The sequence below is a fragment of the Pyrus communis genome, chromosome 2 (genome assembly GCF_963583255.1).
Source record: "Pyrus communis chromosome 2, drPyrComm1.1, whole genome shotgun sequence".
Taxonomy (NCBI): Eukaryota; Viridiplantae; Streptophyta; class Magnoliopsida; order Rosales; family Rosaceae; genus Pyrus; species Pyrus communis.
The window spans coordinates 28498252-28515976 of record NC_084804.1 but is presented as its reverse complement, the minus strand read 5'-3'; the positions used below and the strand labels follow the sequence as shown (position 1 = coordinate 28515976).

Sequence of the window (17725 nt, the reverse complement as noted above, 5' to 3'; positions counted from 1 at the left end):
GACCATTGGCCAATTTCCCCCCTGAACTTTAATTTTGGCCAATTTCCCCCCTCAACTCTCATAATTAGTCAATTCCCCCCCTGAACTTTAATTTAGCCAATTTCCCCCCTCAACTCTCAAAATTAGTCAATTTGCACCCTACTGTTAATTTTTTTTTTATTTTAATTTTCCATCTATTCTTTTCTTAATTTTCAATCTTTCTAATAGCTTCCAACAAAGTACTAAAATTAACATAAACTCACCTGCATAATATAGGGTAAAATGTACAAAAACATAATACAGTTAGTATGTGACATGGGTTGATTATAAGAAAAAGTTATGAATCGGGTTTAAAGCATGTAGAAGAAGAAATAATAACAAAAAGAAATAATAATCCTAAACTCATGGATCAAACCTATTTCAATAAAATGGGTTATTCTTAATAAGGAGTCGAAAATTATGAATAGACTAGCCGTTTTTTTACTAAAGCTCGATTCTCCGCAATTTACTTGAACTTAGCTTTCACTTTTATAAAGAAAATTGTATTCACATACAAAAATTTACACATCAATCCTTTTTGTTATCAATTTTGTATAGTCAAAAATCAAATAAAATTACTCCATGATAAATTGTAAAATTCTAAATTTTAATCTATTTGTAATAGGATAAAGATATAGGAACATGATTAACATACATCTTATTTAGTTTCTTACACACACTTGTTTAATTATGATCAAATTAAAAATTTAACAGTAGGGTGCAAATTGACTAATTATAAGAGTTGAGGGGGGAAATTGGCTAAATTAAAGTTGAGGGGGGAAATTGACTAATCATGAGAGTTCAGGGGGGAAATTGGCCAAAATTAAAGTTGAGGGGGGAAATTGGCTAATGGTCACAAGTTCAGGGGGGAAATTGATAATATACCCATGTTTTTAAGGTTGAGAACTCGGAAGTAGAAAACACTGAGTTTTGGCCCAAAGCCCACATGCTAATATTACTTGTGGCCCTAGTCCTAGCCCTGTTAAATTCATTGGACTTGTATGACAACTCTCACATCTCCTCACAAACTGAAAAAGATCGAAAATTTGAATACCTATACAATTGGGTGTAAAAGCTATTGTTTAAAAACAAGCATTTTAAGCAACGCAAAGTTTAAATTACATGCATAAACCCCATCCTGAATGCTTCATAATTCTGTTTTAACCTAGAGGACCGAGAAAACCATGATCTATTTAGGAATTACCTTTTTGACTCCGTAAATAATTTCAATAAAAAATGATGAATTATAATGCTACTCACTTGTTACAATTTTTTTCTTCGTGGTCCGATTTTGTTATGCTTTAGTTGAATATGTACCCTGTCATTCTCCTTCACAACAAAGAGAACAAATAGCCGCCTTCCTCCATCAAAAGATGTCAACAAATTTCCAATTAAACTTGTGACGCGATTATATGCGCCCAATGCCTAACTTTATCTTGGCCTGCCTTGTGTTACAAAAAGAATATGATGATTCTGCTCAACTCGGCTTCTACAAAAGTCATCCTTGTATGCAATTTCCATTCATCGATGTACCTAGTGTTGTTCACCATCTTATCTCCAACCCAACGTGAATCAATTCTAATAATATGTCAACCCATGTATCCGGTACACCAAGTAAGCACCAGTGTATGCAATTCTGGCCCATACTAAAACGACATCCTTTTGTCCCAACCAAATCGTTGGATGGGCACCTGCTCTGAACTCACTCAGTTGAGTCAGGTTAAGCAGTTGAATATCGGTTCCTTGTAATGTGCCTTCAATCAGACGATTCAACAGTCTTTCTTCTTTGTTCGGTCCATTATTGTTGGGGTCAAACCACAAGTCAAGCTGTTGAGACATTACTATGACTTTCTAGAGAAAACACACTAAACAAAAATTAAAGTAAGAAAAAAATGCAACTACAAGATCTGCTTTCACATTCAAGCCATTGCTTGATTATGAATTGTTTGTGACATGTTCTAGAAAATATCAAAATCAAAAGAAACTCATAAACTTTTATAGTTTTATTTCGCAATGGACAGGTGTATGAAACCATGGTCAATGGAATAAGGGTAGCCATAATGAAATCATACTTGCTGCTCCTCAAGGAGCTTATTGAACAAGCAACTGCCGTTCTGATTCCAATCACCTCCATAAAAATGCCTTGGTGATTGTAAACACCATATCTTGAGTGTCTTGTGAGGAACTTTGTTTTGTACGTATGATACCATATTCTCAAGAACAACTTTAAATCTATCTGGCATATCAATGGGCTGTAGTATTGGTTTGGTCGCATGATAAAAAGTTAGAGGACTTTCTTTTGGAAATTTATTAGTATTCCACCTAGTTAAGCACAAATTCTTTAGTAGCTGGTTTCTGCAGAATATGAACTGATAACAGAGGCCAGACATGTAACAAACTAATGACGTGCCATACCAAAGTAACAAACTCAACAAGAGATTTAAGTGTAACACTAGTGTGTTCCATATCAAATGAATCGTAAATTTAGGGTGATCGACCCTTTTAATCCATATGATGTCCTTTCAAGGTGATAGAGGAAATGCTTCCCACGTACACCAATAAGGATTAATGTCGGATACTTGTAGAGTGAGCTTTATGATAAGTTTTTCAATTACTTTTAATTATTTCTGTTACTTTCAAAAACCAGACTGTAACCTCTCTTTCTATCCGAGTGTGTGTGTGTGTGTGTTAAAAAAAGAAATTAATTTATCTCCATGTTCACAAACTTTTCCTGTCATTGATTAATCAATAAAATCACATTGATGATTAGGGACCGAATGGGCCATTTCATCAATGAAATAGACTACTAAAGAGGACCATACAAAACATGACATTAGGGAAATTAGATCTTAAGACCCTTATTGTCAAAACTCTTCAGACATGCCACAACTTTAAAAAAGATAGAAATAAATCAATCAATTCGTTAATCAACAGCTTTGGTGATTTAGCAGAAAGAGAAAAGTAATACCAGTGCCCTGTATTGAAAACTAGGACATCACAAAAATCAGAAATGTTGGCCCAATCATTGGCTGGAATATCAACATCTACTCAATACATTCCTTTCAATCCATCTTGATCCCCACATGCCACCTGTTTTGGCTACCACCTTGATTTAATCAACTATGAGCATGTGAGGTTTCCATTTTCATAACTCACTTGCATGAAAATGAAACTCAGAAAAAAGAGACAGTTAACAGCATTCCAGATTAATTTCCAGTTTAGGGAAATACTAAAACTACCACCGGTTCCCCTCAAGCAAGAATAAATCAAAGTTCCAATGACTTCATTGGCATGTGTTCCACATACAAAATTAAGTAGCTCACAGTTATATCCCGAAAACTCTTAATAACAGTGCCAACAAATGTCCAAAAATGCGTAATGTAACACAAAAGTTGCATTCTTCTCATAGACTAGACCAATCATCAATCTGGTTTACAATAACAAATTCACAATCCAATCAAATTTCACAGTCGTAGAAAGTTAAAAAGATAAATGCAGGGCGTAATGCATGCTCATAAATCAAACAAAATCGCAAAATCAAAACAATCTCATGAAATCTTACTCATATTTGGTGAGCAGCACTGCCCGATTATACCTTACCGTAAAATTGACGTTAGGAAAATAAACTCATCTCCAAACCCTTTTCCTCTTCCACTTCTTAGCACCTACATCAGCCACTTTCAGAATGCTTAGAAACGACACCAAAAAATTCTCATTCAGTGAGTCCCTGACGAACCCAGCATTCATGTTCCTCATTCGACCCAGAAATCGAGCCGGGTTGATCTGATGCAAAACGCAACTTGAGGGACCCATTTCCAAGAGTTAATGATTCCCATGTTTTCCCTCTTGTTCCCTAGGCAGTTCCCAAGTAGGTCTCATCATACATGGGTTTGCGGTTGGGGTCGTGGACTCAATGGCCTTTGAAGAAATTGCAGGAGGGAAAATGGGGATTCTTTTGGAGATAAAGGTTGGTGGAAAGGGTGTGTGGAATGGGAGGAATAGGAGTAGAGGAAAAAGAGGAATAGGGTTAGTAGAATGAGCCATGGGAAGAGGGGAGAGAGGAGCTTGGGTGCTATTATGGACAAGCATTTGTCTGTTGTAAAGTTGGTTCGGTATGGAAACCAAACCGAAAAACCATGTCTCAATTCCCAAAACAAAGTTTTTGGGAATCCTAATTTCAAGACCGATCTCAAACCAAATTTTCTGGAATCCCAAATTTCAAGAATCCATAAATAGTTTCGGGATTTTAGGACAAATTAGGAATCCTGAAATAGTTTTGGGCTTTTGGGCTATTGGGCTAAAATTTGACATATTGGGCTTATGGGCTAAAATTTAGCCTTTTATATTGAAATTGTCAGCCCAATTTCATTAATACCAATCTGTCATACATACAAATATGTCATATGTGCGTTTGTGCAATCTATTTTGAGCCACTAATGCAATTTATTTTGAGCCTTTAACTTCATATATACCAATATGTGCAATCATTTCCCAATCGACGTTAAGCTAATTTTATCGTATCTTTTGTTTATGTAGCAAACTTGATCATGTGTATTGTGTTTTTGTCAAATTTATATGTTGCCCTATTGAAGTTGTAATACACATTCAGATAAGACTTAACTTCATCGATAGTTTTGATTCATATATATTTTCTTAACATAAAATGCTTATGTTGCCATACATTCTATTAAGAAAACAAAAGCTGTGATTGTGAGAAGAGAGCATTTTTATGTGTCAAACAGTTTAGTAAAAGAATACTTCCATAATAGATCATTATGTTTCCAATTTCCATCAACATTAACAAGGGTTGATTAAGCTCTTAAACAATGCTACCAAGTTCAAAATCTTGAAGGTTTTGAAAAGAATCAAACTTTTTTATTAAACACAAAACGAATAAGATGCATCAAGCAGTGGAGAAGGAATACACCAGAAACAGAGATATAATAGGAATACACCAGAAACAGAAATATTATATCTCAAGTCCATTACAAAGATTAAAAGCAACCATAAATCAAGGTAAATGAACCATTATGGTTTCCACTCACTAAATCAAAGATCCATGCTTGATAATGTTCTTAAAAAGACTCATCTGTTGTAAAATCGATGCTGTGTGCAGTAGAACAAAAGAAATAAGACACAAAATTTATGAGGTTTCTCTACAGTCAGCGTGACTAGAGTACGTCATCAAAGCAGTAGTGGTGCTTCCATTATAATTTAGAATAATAAGAGTTCAAAATAACTCTCTCTCTATTATCCCATCTCATCTTCCTCTTTTTTCTGTCTTCCTCTTCTTCTCCTCTCATTCATCTCTTTTCCTCTTTTTTTTGCTTTTCTCTCTTCCTCTTCTGTGAGACTTGTGGCTTCTATCTATCTCATTTGTGTTATGTGGGGTGTTGTATTTATATAGAAAGCAGGAGTCGTATGAAGCAAGCTTCAGCAGACAGTGGAAGGGCAACTTGCCCATTATTTAATTATTTGAATGGACATCCACTGTTATACAACATTCCCCCTTGAATGGCCACAAGTCTTCCGGTGACTCGTTAAAATCTTGATCTGTTTGTGGATGCTCCCCCTGATGAGTATCTCCCCCTGATTTCAAATCATTTAGGCTGATAGTTGATCATTTTGCTTTAGTCTCTTAGCGAGAAGAGTTGCCAAAAGAGGTGTTTTACTTGTTGTTAACTTTCCACATGCTTGTTCTTGAACTGGGTTGGAGGGCCTTCTGCTAGACTTCCTCCAAAGATCTGAATTTACTACTTTTATTTGGAGCTAAATTTGATTCAAGGGTGATGGACACTTGATCTTGAATCGGACTTGTGATTTCTTCAAGGGTCATCTAGGCTCTATCTTGAATGAAGTTGGACCATAAGGAGCTTCATGTGGCAAGTGATCTTCGACTTTCTCGGGGATGAATCAGCACGTGTTTGTTGCGCTTGTCTCCATATGCTTCAATGTATCGTTTTCACTTGCCTTATCTATTCCCCTTGTAGAAGTGGTATTTTCCCTGGTTTTCCCCTATGCATGTGTGTCATATTCTCTTGTAGTATTTGTTCACTGATGCAGGAGTGGAATACAAACCTTGCATTGAATGGCCATTCACTTCTTGGTAACTCATCCATGCGTGGCAGCTTTAGTGTAAAGAGCCAACAACGGGCCAATTATTCTGCAGTCTTGATGACTTGAGACCCAGCTCCATGAACAGCTGAAGAAGAGTACTCGAAAGCAATTCTAGGTAAGCAATCATGAAAGGTTCCAAGCAGTTGGTTCCTTACCGAAAGTTTGAGTGGAAGTTCCGACATATTGCTTTCTTTATCTTTATCTTTGCAGGTAAGAACAAGGACAAAGGAAAGGACAGGGAGATTGCATGATATGAGATACTCTTACTCTCGTCCTTGATGATATGAGATAATCTTGCTCTGGTGTGATTGGTTTTGAAGAGGTATTCTCGAAGAGGAAGAAAACTGGGTATTTCGAGATGCTTTGTTGAAGATGCATTCTCGGAGATGAGGAAGAGTTAGGTATTCTTGCAAGTCTGCCTTGTTATGGAGAACAAAGGTCGACATATATAGAGACTTTTCAATAGTAAGTAGTGGTGCTATGAATTTACTCTTGTCAGCAACTGTGGTGTAATTAGAACAGTAAGATTTACGCGTTTTTAACTTTGTCAGAGATCTTTGACAAAGTTGCACGCGATATCCGAAAAGCTGAGATTGCTTCTAAAAAATGTCAACGAACTTTATTCAGGAAAATCTGGCTTTTGAAATTCGAAGAGCGATGCCTCTTTGATCTCTGAACAAGTGGCTCTGTTGCCTTTTCTTTTATACAGACATCAATTGTGTTCAAGAGTATGCTCAGAAAGTTGATGCCTGTAAAAATTTTCCCCTTCTTGCACTTCTGAGACTCAAAATGTTCATTTCGAAGGACAAAATAATGATGCAATAGTTCAGTAGTGTCATTTACTGCATCATTATTTTGTCCAACAGGAACATCAATTCTTGTAGGCATATTTGCAGCAAGTATATGTGATTTCATCACTTTCGTGGTATCATTCAATTATTCTTACTTCATTTTCTCATCGATCGCTTCTTGAATCAAAATAAGACACGTTCTTCTGGAATGGTCTTTTCTCATCATTCTTCTGGAATGATATTTTCTCATCGTTCTTCTAGAATGAAGTTATTTTCTCCCCCTAACGGCGGGAAAATTGTTTTTATCAAAATGACAATTTGCAAACCACGCGGTAAACATATCATCAGTTAACGGTTCCAAATATTGAATGATAGATGGTGTCCAACGTCAATGCCCAATTCGCGATGATGCCTCACTTCAGTACGTTGTGGCAGTGCAATAGGTACAAAGATAATACAACCAAAAACTCGTAAATGTGTAATGTTTGGCTAGTGCCCAAACACGAGTTGTACTGAGAAATATTGATGGTTGGCAACAGGTCTCAATCGAATTAATATTACATCATGTAAAATGACATGTCTCTATGTAGAAACTTGGCAATTTCATGTTCATGAGCAGAGCGCGGATAATCAAATTCATCCGCTTAATAAATATTTCTGCTAAACCATTTTGAGTATGGATATAAAGAACTTCTAGTCCTTATTTAATAGTCTGTAAACTGAGACTCTTATGGCTTTTATTACAATTAAGTTGCGGCACTGTGCACTTCAAACTTACTGTACTCATCAAGGAATTTCATGTCCTGATCTTGAGGATCAAGGGACTTCATGCCCGATCTTTTTGTATGATGGAACTTCAGGTCCAATCATTTTTATATGATGAGGATCAAGAAACTGCAGGTTTTGATTTGATCAAGGAACTTCGGGTCATATATATACTCATCGTATCAAAAGATAAGTACAATAAATAAATTAAAGCAATAGACGGTAATTTCAGCCATAGTAAATAAATTGCATTTAAGTAAATAAAGCTTGTGACAAGAGCTTTAATTTAGCACTATTCACATAAATCAAAACTTAAAGCAGTAGGCGGTAAAACCGTCCATGATAAATAAATTGCTTTAAAGTAAATAGAACTTGTGAAAGTGTTTTAAACCAACACCATTCACATAAAAAGTATCAGAACCTTTTATTATTATTATAAAGCTTGTGACAAGAGCTTTAATTTAGCACTATTCACATAAATCAAAACTTAAAGCAGTAGGCGGTAAAACCGTCCATGATAAATAAATTGCTTTAAAGTAAATAGAACTTGTGAAAGTGTTTTAAACCAACACCATTCACATAAAAAGTATCAGAACCTTTTATTATTATTTTTTTCACTTCCTTTTGTCCTTTTTATATGTTAATTAAATTTTTTTTTCTGTCGGCACCAAGTTTCAAAACCTTTTCTCACATGTTGCACAATTCCTTTGCTTTATACCTTTTTTTTTTTTTTTTTCACATGGTGCCAAAGCACCAACTTTTATTTATTTTATGTTTTCAAAAGGTCTCATTGCTTTTGCCTTATCCTCCATCTCCTCCACATAATACTTCTTCTTCCTCCGCTTAGAAAGTTGAGCACTTTCTTTGTTTCTCATCAATCTCGCCTTCCTCGTTTCGTGGTGTCCTCAGAGGACATATCAACAACAACAGCTGCACCACCCAATCTAATCATGCTCAGAACCTTGACTTGGAGCTTGGTTCATCGCTGCCCTTACACCTCCGTAGTTCTACGCTTGCAGCTGACCTTCCTGAGGGTGGTGAAAATTTGGAGACTGAGAATTAGTAGCTCCATGCAGTGATGCACCGAAGCCATTGAACAGAGATTGAACATAAGAAGCCTCATGGCCTCCCACTTGATTGGGGATTTGAAAAAGGAGCCGTCGTAGGTGGCGCAGGAAGTTGTGTTTTCCACTGACACGAGCTTCTCGTGCTGATAATGTGTTGTAAAATCGATGATATGTGCAGTGGAATAAAAGAAATAAGACACAAAATTTACGAGATTCCTCTACAGTCAGTGTGATTGAAGTACGTTCTCGAAGCAGCAGTGATGCTTCCATTATAATTTAGAATAATAAGAGTACAAAATAACTTTCTCTATTATCCCCTCTCTTCTTCTCCTCTCATTCATATCTCTCTTGCTCTTCTTTTCTTTTCTCTCTTCCTCTTCTGTGAGCCTTATGGCTTCTATCTATCTCATTTGTGTTGTGTGGGGTGTTGTATTTATATAGAAAGCAGGAGTCGTATGAAGCAAGCTTCAGCAGACAATGGAAGGGCAACTTGCCCATTATTTAATTATTTGAGTGGACATCCACTGTTATACAACATCATCATGTTAGTGCCAAAGCAATTATAATAACATAGAAGACTAGGAAATTGCATATTCTTTCTAAACCAACATATGAAAAGTTGAAAACAACAACACCACTAATAAAGCAATGCAAAATGCTTACCTCCAAATCCTCAGAGGCAATGTTAAAGACCCCAGAAACTAGTTGAGAAAAACATTCAACCAACAACGCTTTCTTTGCTAAAGCTAAGGCCTATAAGAACGGTAGAATGATTATTTATGAGCTCTAACGTCTAGCAAATTTGTGACAAATTCAAAATGAAAGACAATAAGAATGAAGTGTAAATGTTCGAGGCAACAACCAATGGAAATTACTTTATTTCTTATGAAAACAAAAACCATTCGTGAGAAAAACATGCTTAGAGGGTAGAAACACTAAAATTTCTAATACTATTGTTCAGCCATTACATATCTTCTACCTCCATATCAGTTCCAAGTGCTAATTTTCACAAACCCTAATCTAGAATTCAAACCCTAAATTAATTCCAAAATTTACTTGATTTGGAGGAGAATCAGTGCACAGTGCACTAGAATTTGGATGAAAAAGTCAAGAGAGAAAGATCAGAGAGGTAAGCGGTGCTGGTGGCCGTGGCTTTGCCTCTGTGCCGTGAAGGAAGGCTCCTAAACAATGAGGGTTTAAAGGATGAGAAGTCGAGAAAGAAAGATTAGAGAGGTGATAGGTCAGTCGAGAGAGAGGTGAGTCACTTGTGTGATATGGGTGTGGCCGGATTCAAAGACGGAGAGAGAAATCGGCGAGGAGGGTGGTGAGGAGATGGAGAGAGAAAGTGACAGAGTTTCTGAGGGTTTGATTTGTATTCAACATCAACCAAATTCGACGGCTGTTACAATTCCAAATATATATTTAAAATTAAATAATATATTTTTTTATTTCGGTTCGGTTCGAGATTACCGAAATAAATATAATGTGAGACTGATTCTCATACCGAAAGTTCAAGATCGGTTTGGTATTGGGTACTGAAATTTTCGGAAGTTTCGGTTTGGTATTTTTTCGGTTCGGATTGGAATATTCCATTTTTTTTTCCCACCCCTTGTCTTTGTTTCTATTTTTTAGACGAAGAAGTGAAAAAAAAAAGATACAACAACAAGGCTTCTAGTCATTTAGTACTCTTCATTTGTAAGAGAGGTCTTAGGTTTGATTCTCGCCAAAAACGAGTTTGAACCACATTATTGTTAATTCATCGTGAGGCTAAGCTCACCCCTCTTGTAGATAATACTCATTTGTTAAAAATAAAAAAATAATAACAAAAACAACAAGACTTCTCAAGTGGCCTTTATTGAAGGCTTTTGGTTGAGGAAAGGTTCTTGCCACAGAGATTGGCTTTCAAAAGAGCGCATTTGTGCAAAGGCGTCTCTATAGACCTACTTAAATGTAGAAAAACCGAACATTTCTTTATATATGAAAAAGTTATATCCATTCTTAGGGTTACACATCCGTACTATTAGCTTTGTACATATCAAAATTAGGATAATAAAACGTACAAGTAGCTTGATATATATCAAATAAAAAAAATACATAATGAACCACAATTTGTCTTTTAGTGTACTAAAATACTAATACGAACCCAAGTGAAGATACATAACGTACCCAAGTTAAGATACATAATGTACCAATAATGTTATATTTAATGTATATGTGCATGCATATATAGACCTGATAATTTCTTACACGACCCATTAACATGACACGTAAACAACACGAAAATAACAGGTTTCGGGTCAACACGATAACTAACCAGATCATTATCGGGTCACACAATAATAACCTGTTAATAACGGATCCTTAACAGGTTTACACGAGAGTGACACACGAGTATCCTATTTCGATACAATAAGAAAAAAGTTATTTTGATGATTTTAGTTTTTTAAACTACTAAAAAAACTTACTATAAAATACAATACATATAATGAATATGTATATATTGTTTATTAATTATAATTGTATATAAATTTTAAATTTTAAGTTTTATTTATTTATTTATTTTTATAGGATATTATAGGCAAAGATTGAGATTAAAAATCATAAAACACATTAAAAATAAAAATATCAAGTAATTTAAAAATACCAAACACATTAAAAAAATTATAATAATTAATTTACATGTGCGAAAAATGTGAAAAAATATGCAAACGCTCGTAGTCGCATCCTCCATGCTTTGAGGATGGTTATATGATCGTTTGAATTTTTAAAACCATACAAACTCTCATGAATGGTATTTTTAAGGGAGTTCAAAATAAACAAAATTCATAATCATTAATGTATAAGTCTGAAAGATGTGAAAGCATAATAAACGTTCATAATTGCATCCTCAACACTTAGATGATGGTTACATGGTCATTTAGATTTTTAAAACCCTCCAAATCTCATGAACGGTGGTTTTTATTTGAGTGCAAAATTAATAATAATTATTGCAGAAGTGTGAAAAATGTAATCACTAGTAATGACAAACTTTACAACTTTCATGAAGGGGTCCACTCCGAAATTTAGTATTATGTTTTGCATTTTTTTGGGTCAAATTATGTTTTTCATTTTCATTTTTATTGATTTAAAATATATTTTTCTTAATAGATAACGGGTCAGATCATATTACCTGATAATATTAACGGGTTGATTTTGGAATTGGATCATATTACCCGTTTACTTTAACAGGTATTACACGACATGATCGGTTAAGCTATCAGGTATAACACGAAAACGACACGAACATGATAAACATGACATGAATATCAGGTCTATGCATATATCATGTTTCATGATTATATGTTAATAGTGTTTGTTGTGATTTTAGAATTTCAAAAACTTCTATGTGAGAGAGAATTTCTTTTAGAAATGTTATAAGACATATCTACTAGATTTTAGGAGTTTTGTGATTAATTGGCAAATTGAAATGAAAAGTCATAGTTTTTCATTGATAATTAGTAGAAGAATGTTTGATCAAAAAATTTAAAAACTACAACATAAGTGGGACTCCCTCATGCCATGTTTACAATTTTGATTTGTTTACGAACTTAAATGGTATGAGGAAAAATGAGACTAAATTTGAATTTCAGGAGCTGCAATGACCAATTTAAGATTTATGAAGCAGATAAGAATAATTTTGTGTTTCGGAAAGCCTCGTCGTAAATACAAAAAGAAAAAAGAAAAAAAAACAATAGCCTCCAGTTTTATGGTCCACACAATCTACACGAGAGACGAAAACATGCATAAAAGTCAAACCAAAAAATTGGGAGGTCCAGACGGTCAGTCAGTCAGTCTCTCACTTGGAGTAGATATATCACCATCACAGCTCCTCCTCTTTAACATTCCTCCCTTCCCCCACCGCCCGGATATCACCATCCCTTTGCAGTTTGCGTATATTCTGTGTCTGTCCCTGCCCTGGTAAACTCTTCCATCTCCAAACTATGCTCATATTCTTAGTTTATATTTACAATTCCTTAACTTGCAGTTTATTTTTGGTGAATTCTTCGACATGGGTTTGTTTTAATATCTCAGATTTCTTACTTCCTGCATTTTTGGATTTATAATATGATTTGGATAATAGCATCTTAGATGGTCGTTTGGTATCTTTGATTTGTGAATTTGGTGGTAAGATCCTGGCTTTATTAGAATTACATCATCAAGTGTGTTATCATTTTATGTATTATAATGCTCCAATCAAACTGCATGAATGATTTTGGTTTTGGATCATCTCGTTGGGGAATGCTGATCACTTTTTTGTTTTTTAAGTAACTGGGTTAAACTCTTAAATTTGCTTTCTTTTTTCTTTTTTCTGGTTGAAATCCAGTGCCCACGAGTGTTTAAGCAACTGAGAGACATGGATTGCTATTGCTTCCAGAGGTCCATTCTCATTTGTTTTATGTTCAATTATTTTTAACCCAATCACAATAATAGAGGCAGACAAAATTACAGTTTCAAAGTTTTTCGCATAAACATCTGCGTTTGTCAGTGGATTGAGTTGCCGATGATAGTTTATGGTTTGCGCTTTGGATGGTGATATCACCCAATGCTTGAAAATGTACAGAACTAGTTCATGAATCATGATATCTGATAAAATGCACTTTGGTTGGTGCTAATAACTGATTCTTAACAATACACTGTTGTATAGCACTTCGCTTCCATAGACTCTGCTTGTACTGTGACAGGCTTCTGTTGTAGGTAATTTACTCCTAGGAAGAATATGTCAAGTCATGAATGCATCCTAGTAACTACAATTTTTTCCCCGAAGTCTTCACTATAAAAAAACGATAAATTTGAAAAGAGATGGTTCTGGGAGATTTGGGTGTTGTTGAGAATGAGTCCCACATTGATGGGAGGAGGGACCTTGCATGGGCTTATAAGAAGTTGGGCTATTTCCCATATTGCCAATTGGTTTTATGGTGGAACCTCAACTTTCTTCATGCTATCAGAATAGGTTGTCCCATGATTAGAGCAGGTTGTCCCACATGTGAAGCTAAACGGCCACATGTGCTCCACGTCACCCTGTTGTGTTGTCCACTTGTTAGGCTCGAAAATTCGCTTCATATGAGGGGACGTGTTGAGAATGAGTCCCACATTGATAGGAGGAGGGACTTGTCGTGTTGAGAATGAGTCCCACCTGGATGGGAGGAGGGACCTTTCATGAGCTTATAAGAAGTACCTCAACTTTCTTCATCGGGTTCTACAACAGATGAAGATTTTGAAACAGTAACATGCCGTGTTACTAAAATTTATACTGTAGTAATGGCTGATTGTAAGATCTATTAACTTTGTGGTTGGACTTCTCATGGGCCAGAGGTACTGATGCACATGAATTTCTTCTTTAACATGCTATTTTCATCATTGCCAAGCTTCAAATTCTTGAACTGCGGCTGTATACTTATGTCTATAATTTTCAAAAATACTGGATTGAAGTCCTCATTTTGATTGTACTCTCATTCTGTTCTAATGTTAAAGTAACTTTTACTGGTTAAGCTGCAGATATGGACAATGGTTCTGGTCCAAGTTTGTTTCCGCTGCACCGATGCAAAACTCTTCACCTGGTTGGTACCGACTTTGATTTTGGATTTGCATACAGTTTGTAGCTGTTTTGAAGCTGTACTTTTCTTTGGTTTGAGGGACATTCAAGATTGTCTTCGTTCTTGTGTTTTTGCTCGCGAAACATGATTTTACAAATCTGTTCATCCAGGTGAGGCATGGACAAGGAATCCACAATGTAGAGGGAGCTAAGAACTACGAAGCATACATGAAACCTGAATATTTTGATGCATGCCTTACTCCATTAGGCTGGCAGCAGGTGGGAAGAAAATCAACAACTTTTTCTTATACAGATACTATGTTACGAAAACTTTGAGAACTACGAAGCCTGTAACGAATATTTTCCTTCTACAAGTAAAAGACATTGTCATCAAAGATAATTTATGAATTGTTTTCTTACTGTGGTGGCAGGTTGATAATTTGCGTAAGCATGTTCATGAATGTGGGCTTTCCAAGAGGATTGAGTTAGTCATTACATCTCCTTTGCTAAGGTAATTATGCCATAATTCTGGAATCTAGCCTACCTCTCTGTCTTTTTCTTTCATGGATAATGCTTTTTATTAATCTCTCTATATTTTGTTGAAATATTTTCCGCTTGAAAGGTTGAGTGCAACAAACAAATAACTGTAGAAAAGGATCGATTTCGTGAATCTTTCTCATGGAAAAAAAAATTGAAAAACTGTAAAGGCATAATCTGGTTAGTTGGACTAAGTTGTGTGTATATAGGAGCTTGAGAGGAGAGATGAAACAAAAAGGTTGGGTTGTACTTGTATTCAAGAATCTTGGTCTTAACACTATGTTTTTGGAGTTGAAAATATGGTAATTTGGGGGGTCATTTGGAAATTAAACTGTAATTTTCTGTCAAGAGATTTTTTGTTTATTAGGTTTTTGGTTAGCATAGAGAAACAATTTCGGAGTTGTCTAACATATCTATTTCTTTTCAGAGAAATTTTTGCTGTATGATTCCTGGACATGGGTATTATATTCTTTCTGACATGAATACTGGTAGTCAGTGATGGCAACTCCCAGAGTTCTAGTTACAAGATGACAGAAGTATGAAAATAACTTGTTTTATTTATGATTCGGAATTCACAGAGTACATGATAACTAGTACTTAGAGTTGTAGAGGTTACGCAAACGGAACCTTTTCTTTGTTATTTTATGTTGAAGAGATGATAGGATTTGAGCCAAATCTTAAATTTTCTTCTTCTTCCAAGATACTGAAAAGAAAAGAAGTATATTACACTTGTTTCTTTGTAATTAAGCTTGGTTTTTCGGGAAATTTCGTTGTTAATGTGATAGCCAAGTTACAATTGATGAACTTGCTTAATCTGTTCATGAAGATTCTTCCTCCCTGGAGAAACATTTCCATTTTTAGATTCTGTTAAGCTGTAATTAAAGTTGGTTTGACTGATTAGGACTCTGCAAACGGCTGTCGGAGTATTTGGAGGCGAGGGTTACAAGGATAGAACGGACGTACTGCCTCTAATGGTGGCAAATGCAGGAAATAGTGAACGCCCATCAATTTCAAATCTCAACTGCCCACCAATCATTGCAGTAGAGGTTTGTCGAGAACATTTGGTATGTCAGTTAAGAACCAAATTATTTTGACTTCTTTGATTTTATTTTTCATTTGAACTGAACGTGAGTGAATCCTATGCAACTTAATGTGGGTCAAGTTTAACCTCAATTGTTCAACATTATTAACCTAGTGTATATCTTCAATATCTATGGAAGAAAGCTAAGTTTTCTTAGGCAAGTTTGGTTATTTGATTTGTCCCTTGATAGTTACATTGTTGTGGTGTAGCGTCGCTTAACTTGGCTTGTCTTTGCCAAGTATTTTATAATGTCAGAATTTTCTGATCAAATTGATCAGAAGAGATGTCAAAAAAACCTCTTTGTTTATTTCTGTATGTTAAATAACAAATTGTTAGAACTCATCGTGAACTTGGTCCTTAGTAGCGTTGGTGCGTAGTCTTGATGTTTTATTGATTTGATGCTCTAGGCTTTAAATTTTATGTTGTCAATTTCTGGTTGCAGGGCGTTCATCCCTGTGATAACAGGAGGAACATCAGCGACTATCAGTTGCTATTTCCTGCGGTTGATTTTTCGCTGGCAAGTAGTTGGATAGCTAACAATTACTGGGGGAGGAATTAGTGGTTTTAAGTTACTTTATGGTGCTTTTCATCTTTTGGTGGCTTTACATTTGGATTGTTATACAATATTTTTCAATTTTTTTATTGTTATATGCTAATATCTTTAGTTTTTACAGATAGAAACTGATGAGGATATATTGTGGAAGGCCGAAGTGAGGGAGACGACAGAGGAAGTTGCAGCTAGGGGATTGGAATTCATGAACTGGTAGCTTATCTTGTAACCATCAGAAGCAAGAAGCTATCATCTGGAGCACATGCTCCGTTGGTGTTGCTATCTTTTGTCGTTTCATAAACTTTCGAGTTTTAAAGCTTATCAGCCCTTTTGATGCTCTCATCCTCCATAAGATCGATACATTTTTATTATTCGTTTTCTTTTATGATCAAACTTATACGGGTTTGGTGCCTTCTTCTTGTCACTTCACAGGTTGTGGACAAGGAAAGAGAAAGAAATAGCGATTGTTACTCATAACGGGTTCTTGTCTCACACGCTAAACGCACTAGGAAATGATTGTCATCCTTCGATGAAAAAAGAAATGTCCAAACCGTAAGTGCACTCTATACAAGGATCACAAGCTTAGTAGATGTTTCAATAGTACTAAAGTTAACAAACTTGTTAGGCATTTGTTTTCCGAGTTATCAGGCTAACACTCTTATTCTTTTATGTCATTGCAGCTTTTCAAATTGCGAGCTTCGCTCCATGATCATTGTTGACAGAAGGTGAGCGTGTGATTTTTCGTTAGTTACGAAGGGGATTCCTTCTGTTTGATTAGGATTCTTACGATTTCTGTTCGTTCTCCAGTATGGCGGGGTCCGATTCATCAACAACTGATTATACAGGAAAGATTCCTTCGGGGCCGGATCTCCCTAGTGATGTTGCTGATGAGAAGTACAGTGGGAAAGAAAAGGTCCGAACATAGTGTAAATTGCACTAAAGAAAGGAAGATGCTACAAGCTGTGAACAAATTCGGATATTGTGCTTGCATAAAATGGTAGTGTCTGGTTTGTCCATGAAAAAGATCACAGCACAGGGTTGCTTTGTATGAGACCTGTATGGTTGATGATGGTAAATGGTTATTTCAAGTACAAACAACAGTGTCCTGTGGTCGGGCATCGGCGTTTTAGTCCTTGAACTATGAGCGTTTGCTCATTTTATAGACAAAAGAGTAATTCTGGTTGCAATGTTTTGTTTGCGTTTTTCGGCCTCGTTGCTTAACAGTCG

General features: G+C 35.7%; 1 protein-coding gene and 1 pseudogene across 2 annotated transcripts; one reads left to right on the top strand and one right to left on the bottom strand.

Annotated features, from left to right (window-relative positions):
• Nucleotides 1–1156: 1156 nt before the first annotated feature.
• On the bottom strand, nt 1157–9028 carry LOC137725004 (protein trichome birefringence-like 12; annotated as a pseudogene).
• A 3524-nt stretch (nt 9029–12552) lies between these two features.
• LOC137725196 (phosphoglycerate mutase-like protein 1) lies at nt 12553–17717 on the top strand. 2 transcript variants are annotated; one of them, XM_068463797.1, is made up of 10 exons: nt 12553–12715; nt 14288–14355; nt 14502–14609; nt 14762–14841; nt 15769–15931; nt 16391–16465; nt 16623–16711; nt 16931–17050; nt 17179–17223; nt 17306–17717. In XM_068463797.1, exons 2-10 carry the CDS (start codon nt 14296–14298, stop codon nt 17421–17423), a joined length of 858 nt encoding a protein of 285 aa, XP_068319898.1. In that variant the 5' UTR covers nt 12553–12715; nt 14288–14295; the 3' UTR covers nt 17424–17717. The 2 variants fall into 2 exon arrangements, with proteins under 2 accessions (XP_068319898.1, XP_068319897.1); XM_068463796.1 differs by having other exon boundaries at nt 14294–14355; nt 17306–17714.
• The last annotated feature ends 8 nt before the right edge of the window (nt 17718–17725 follow it).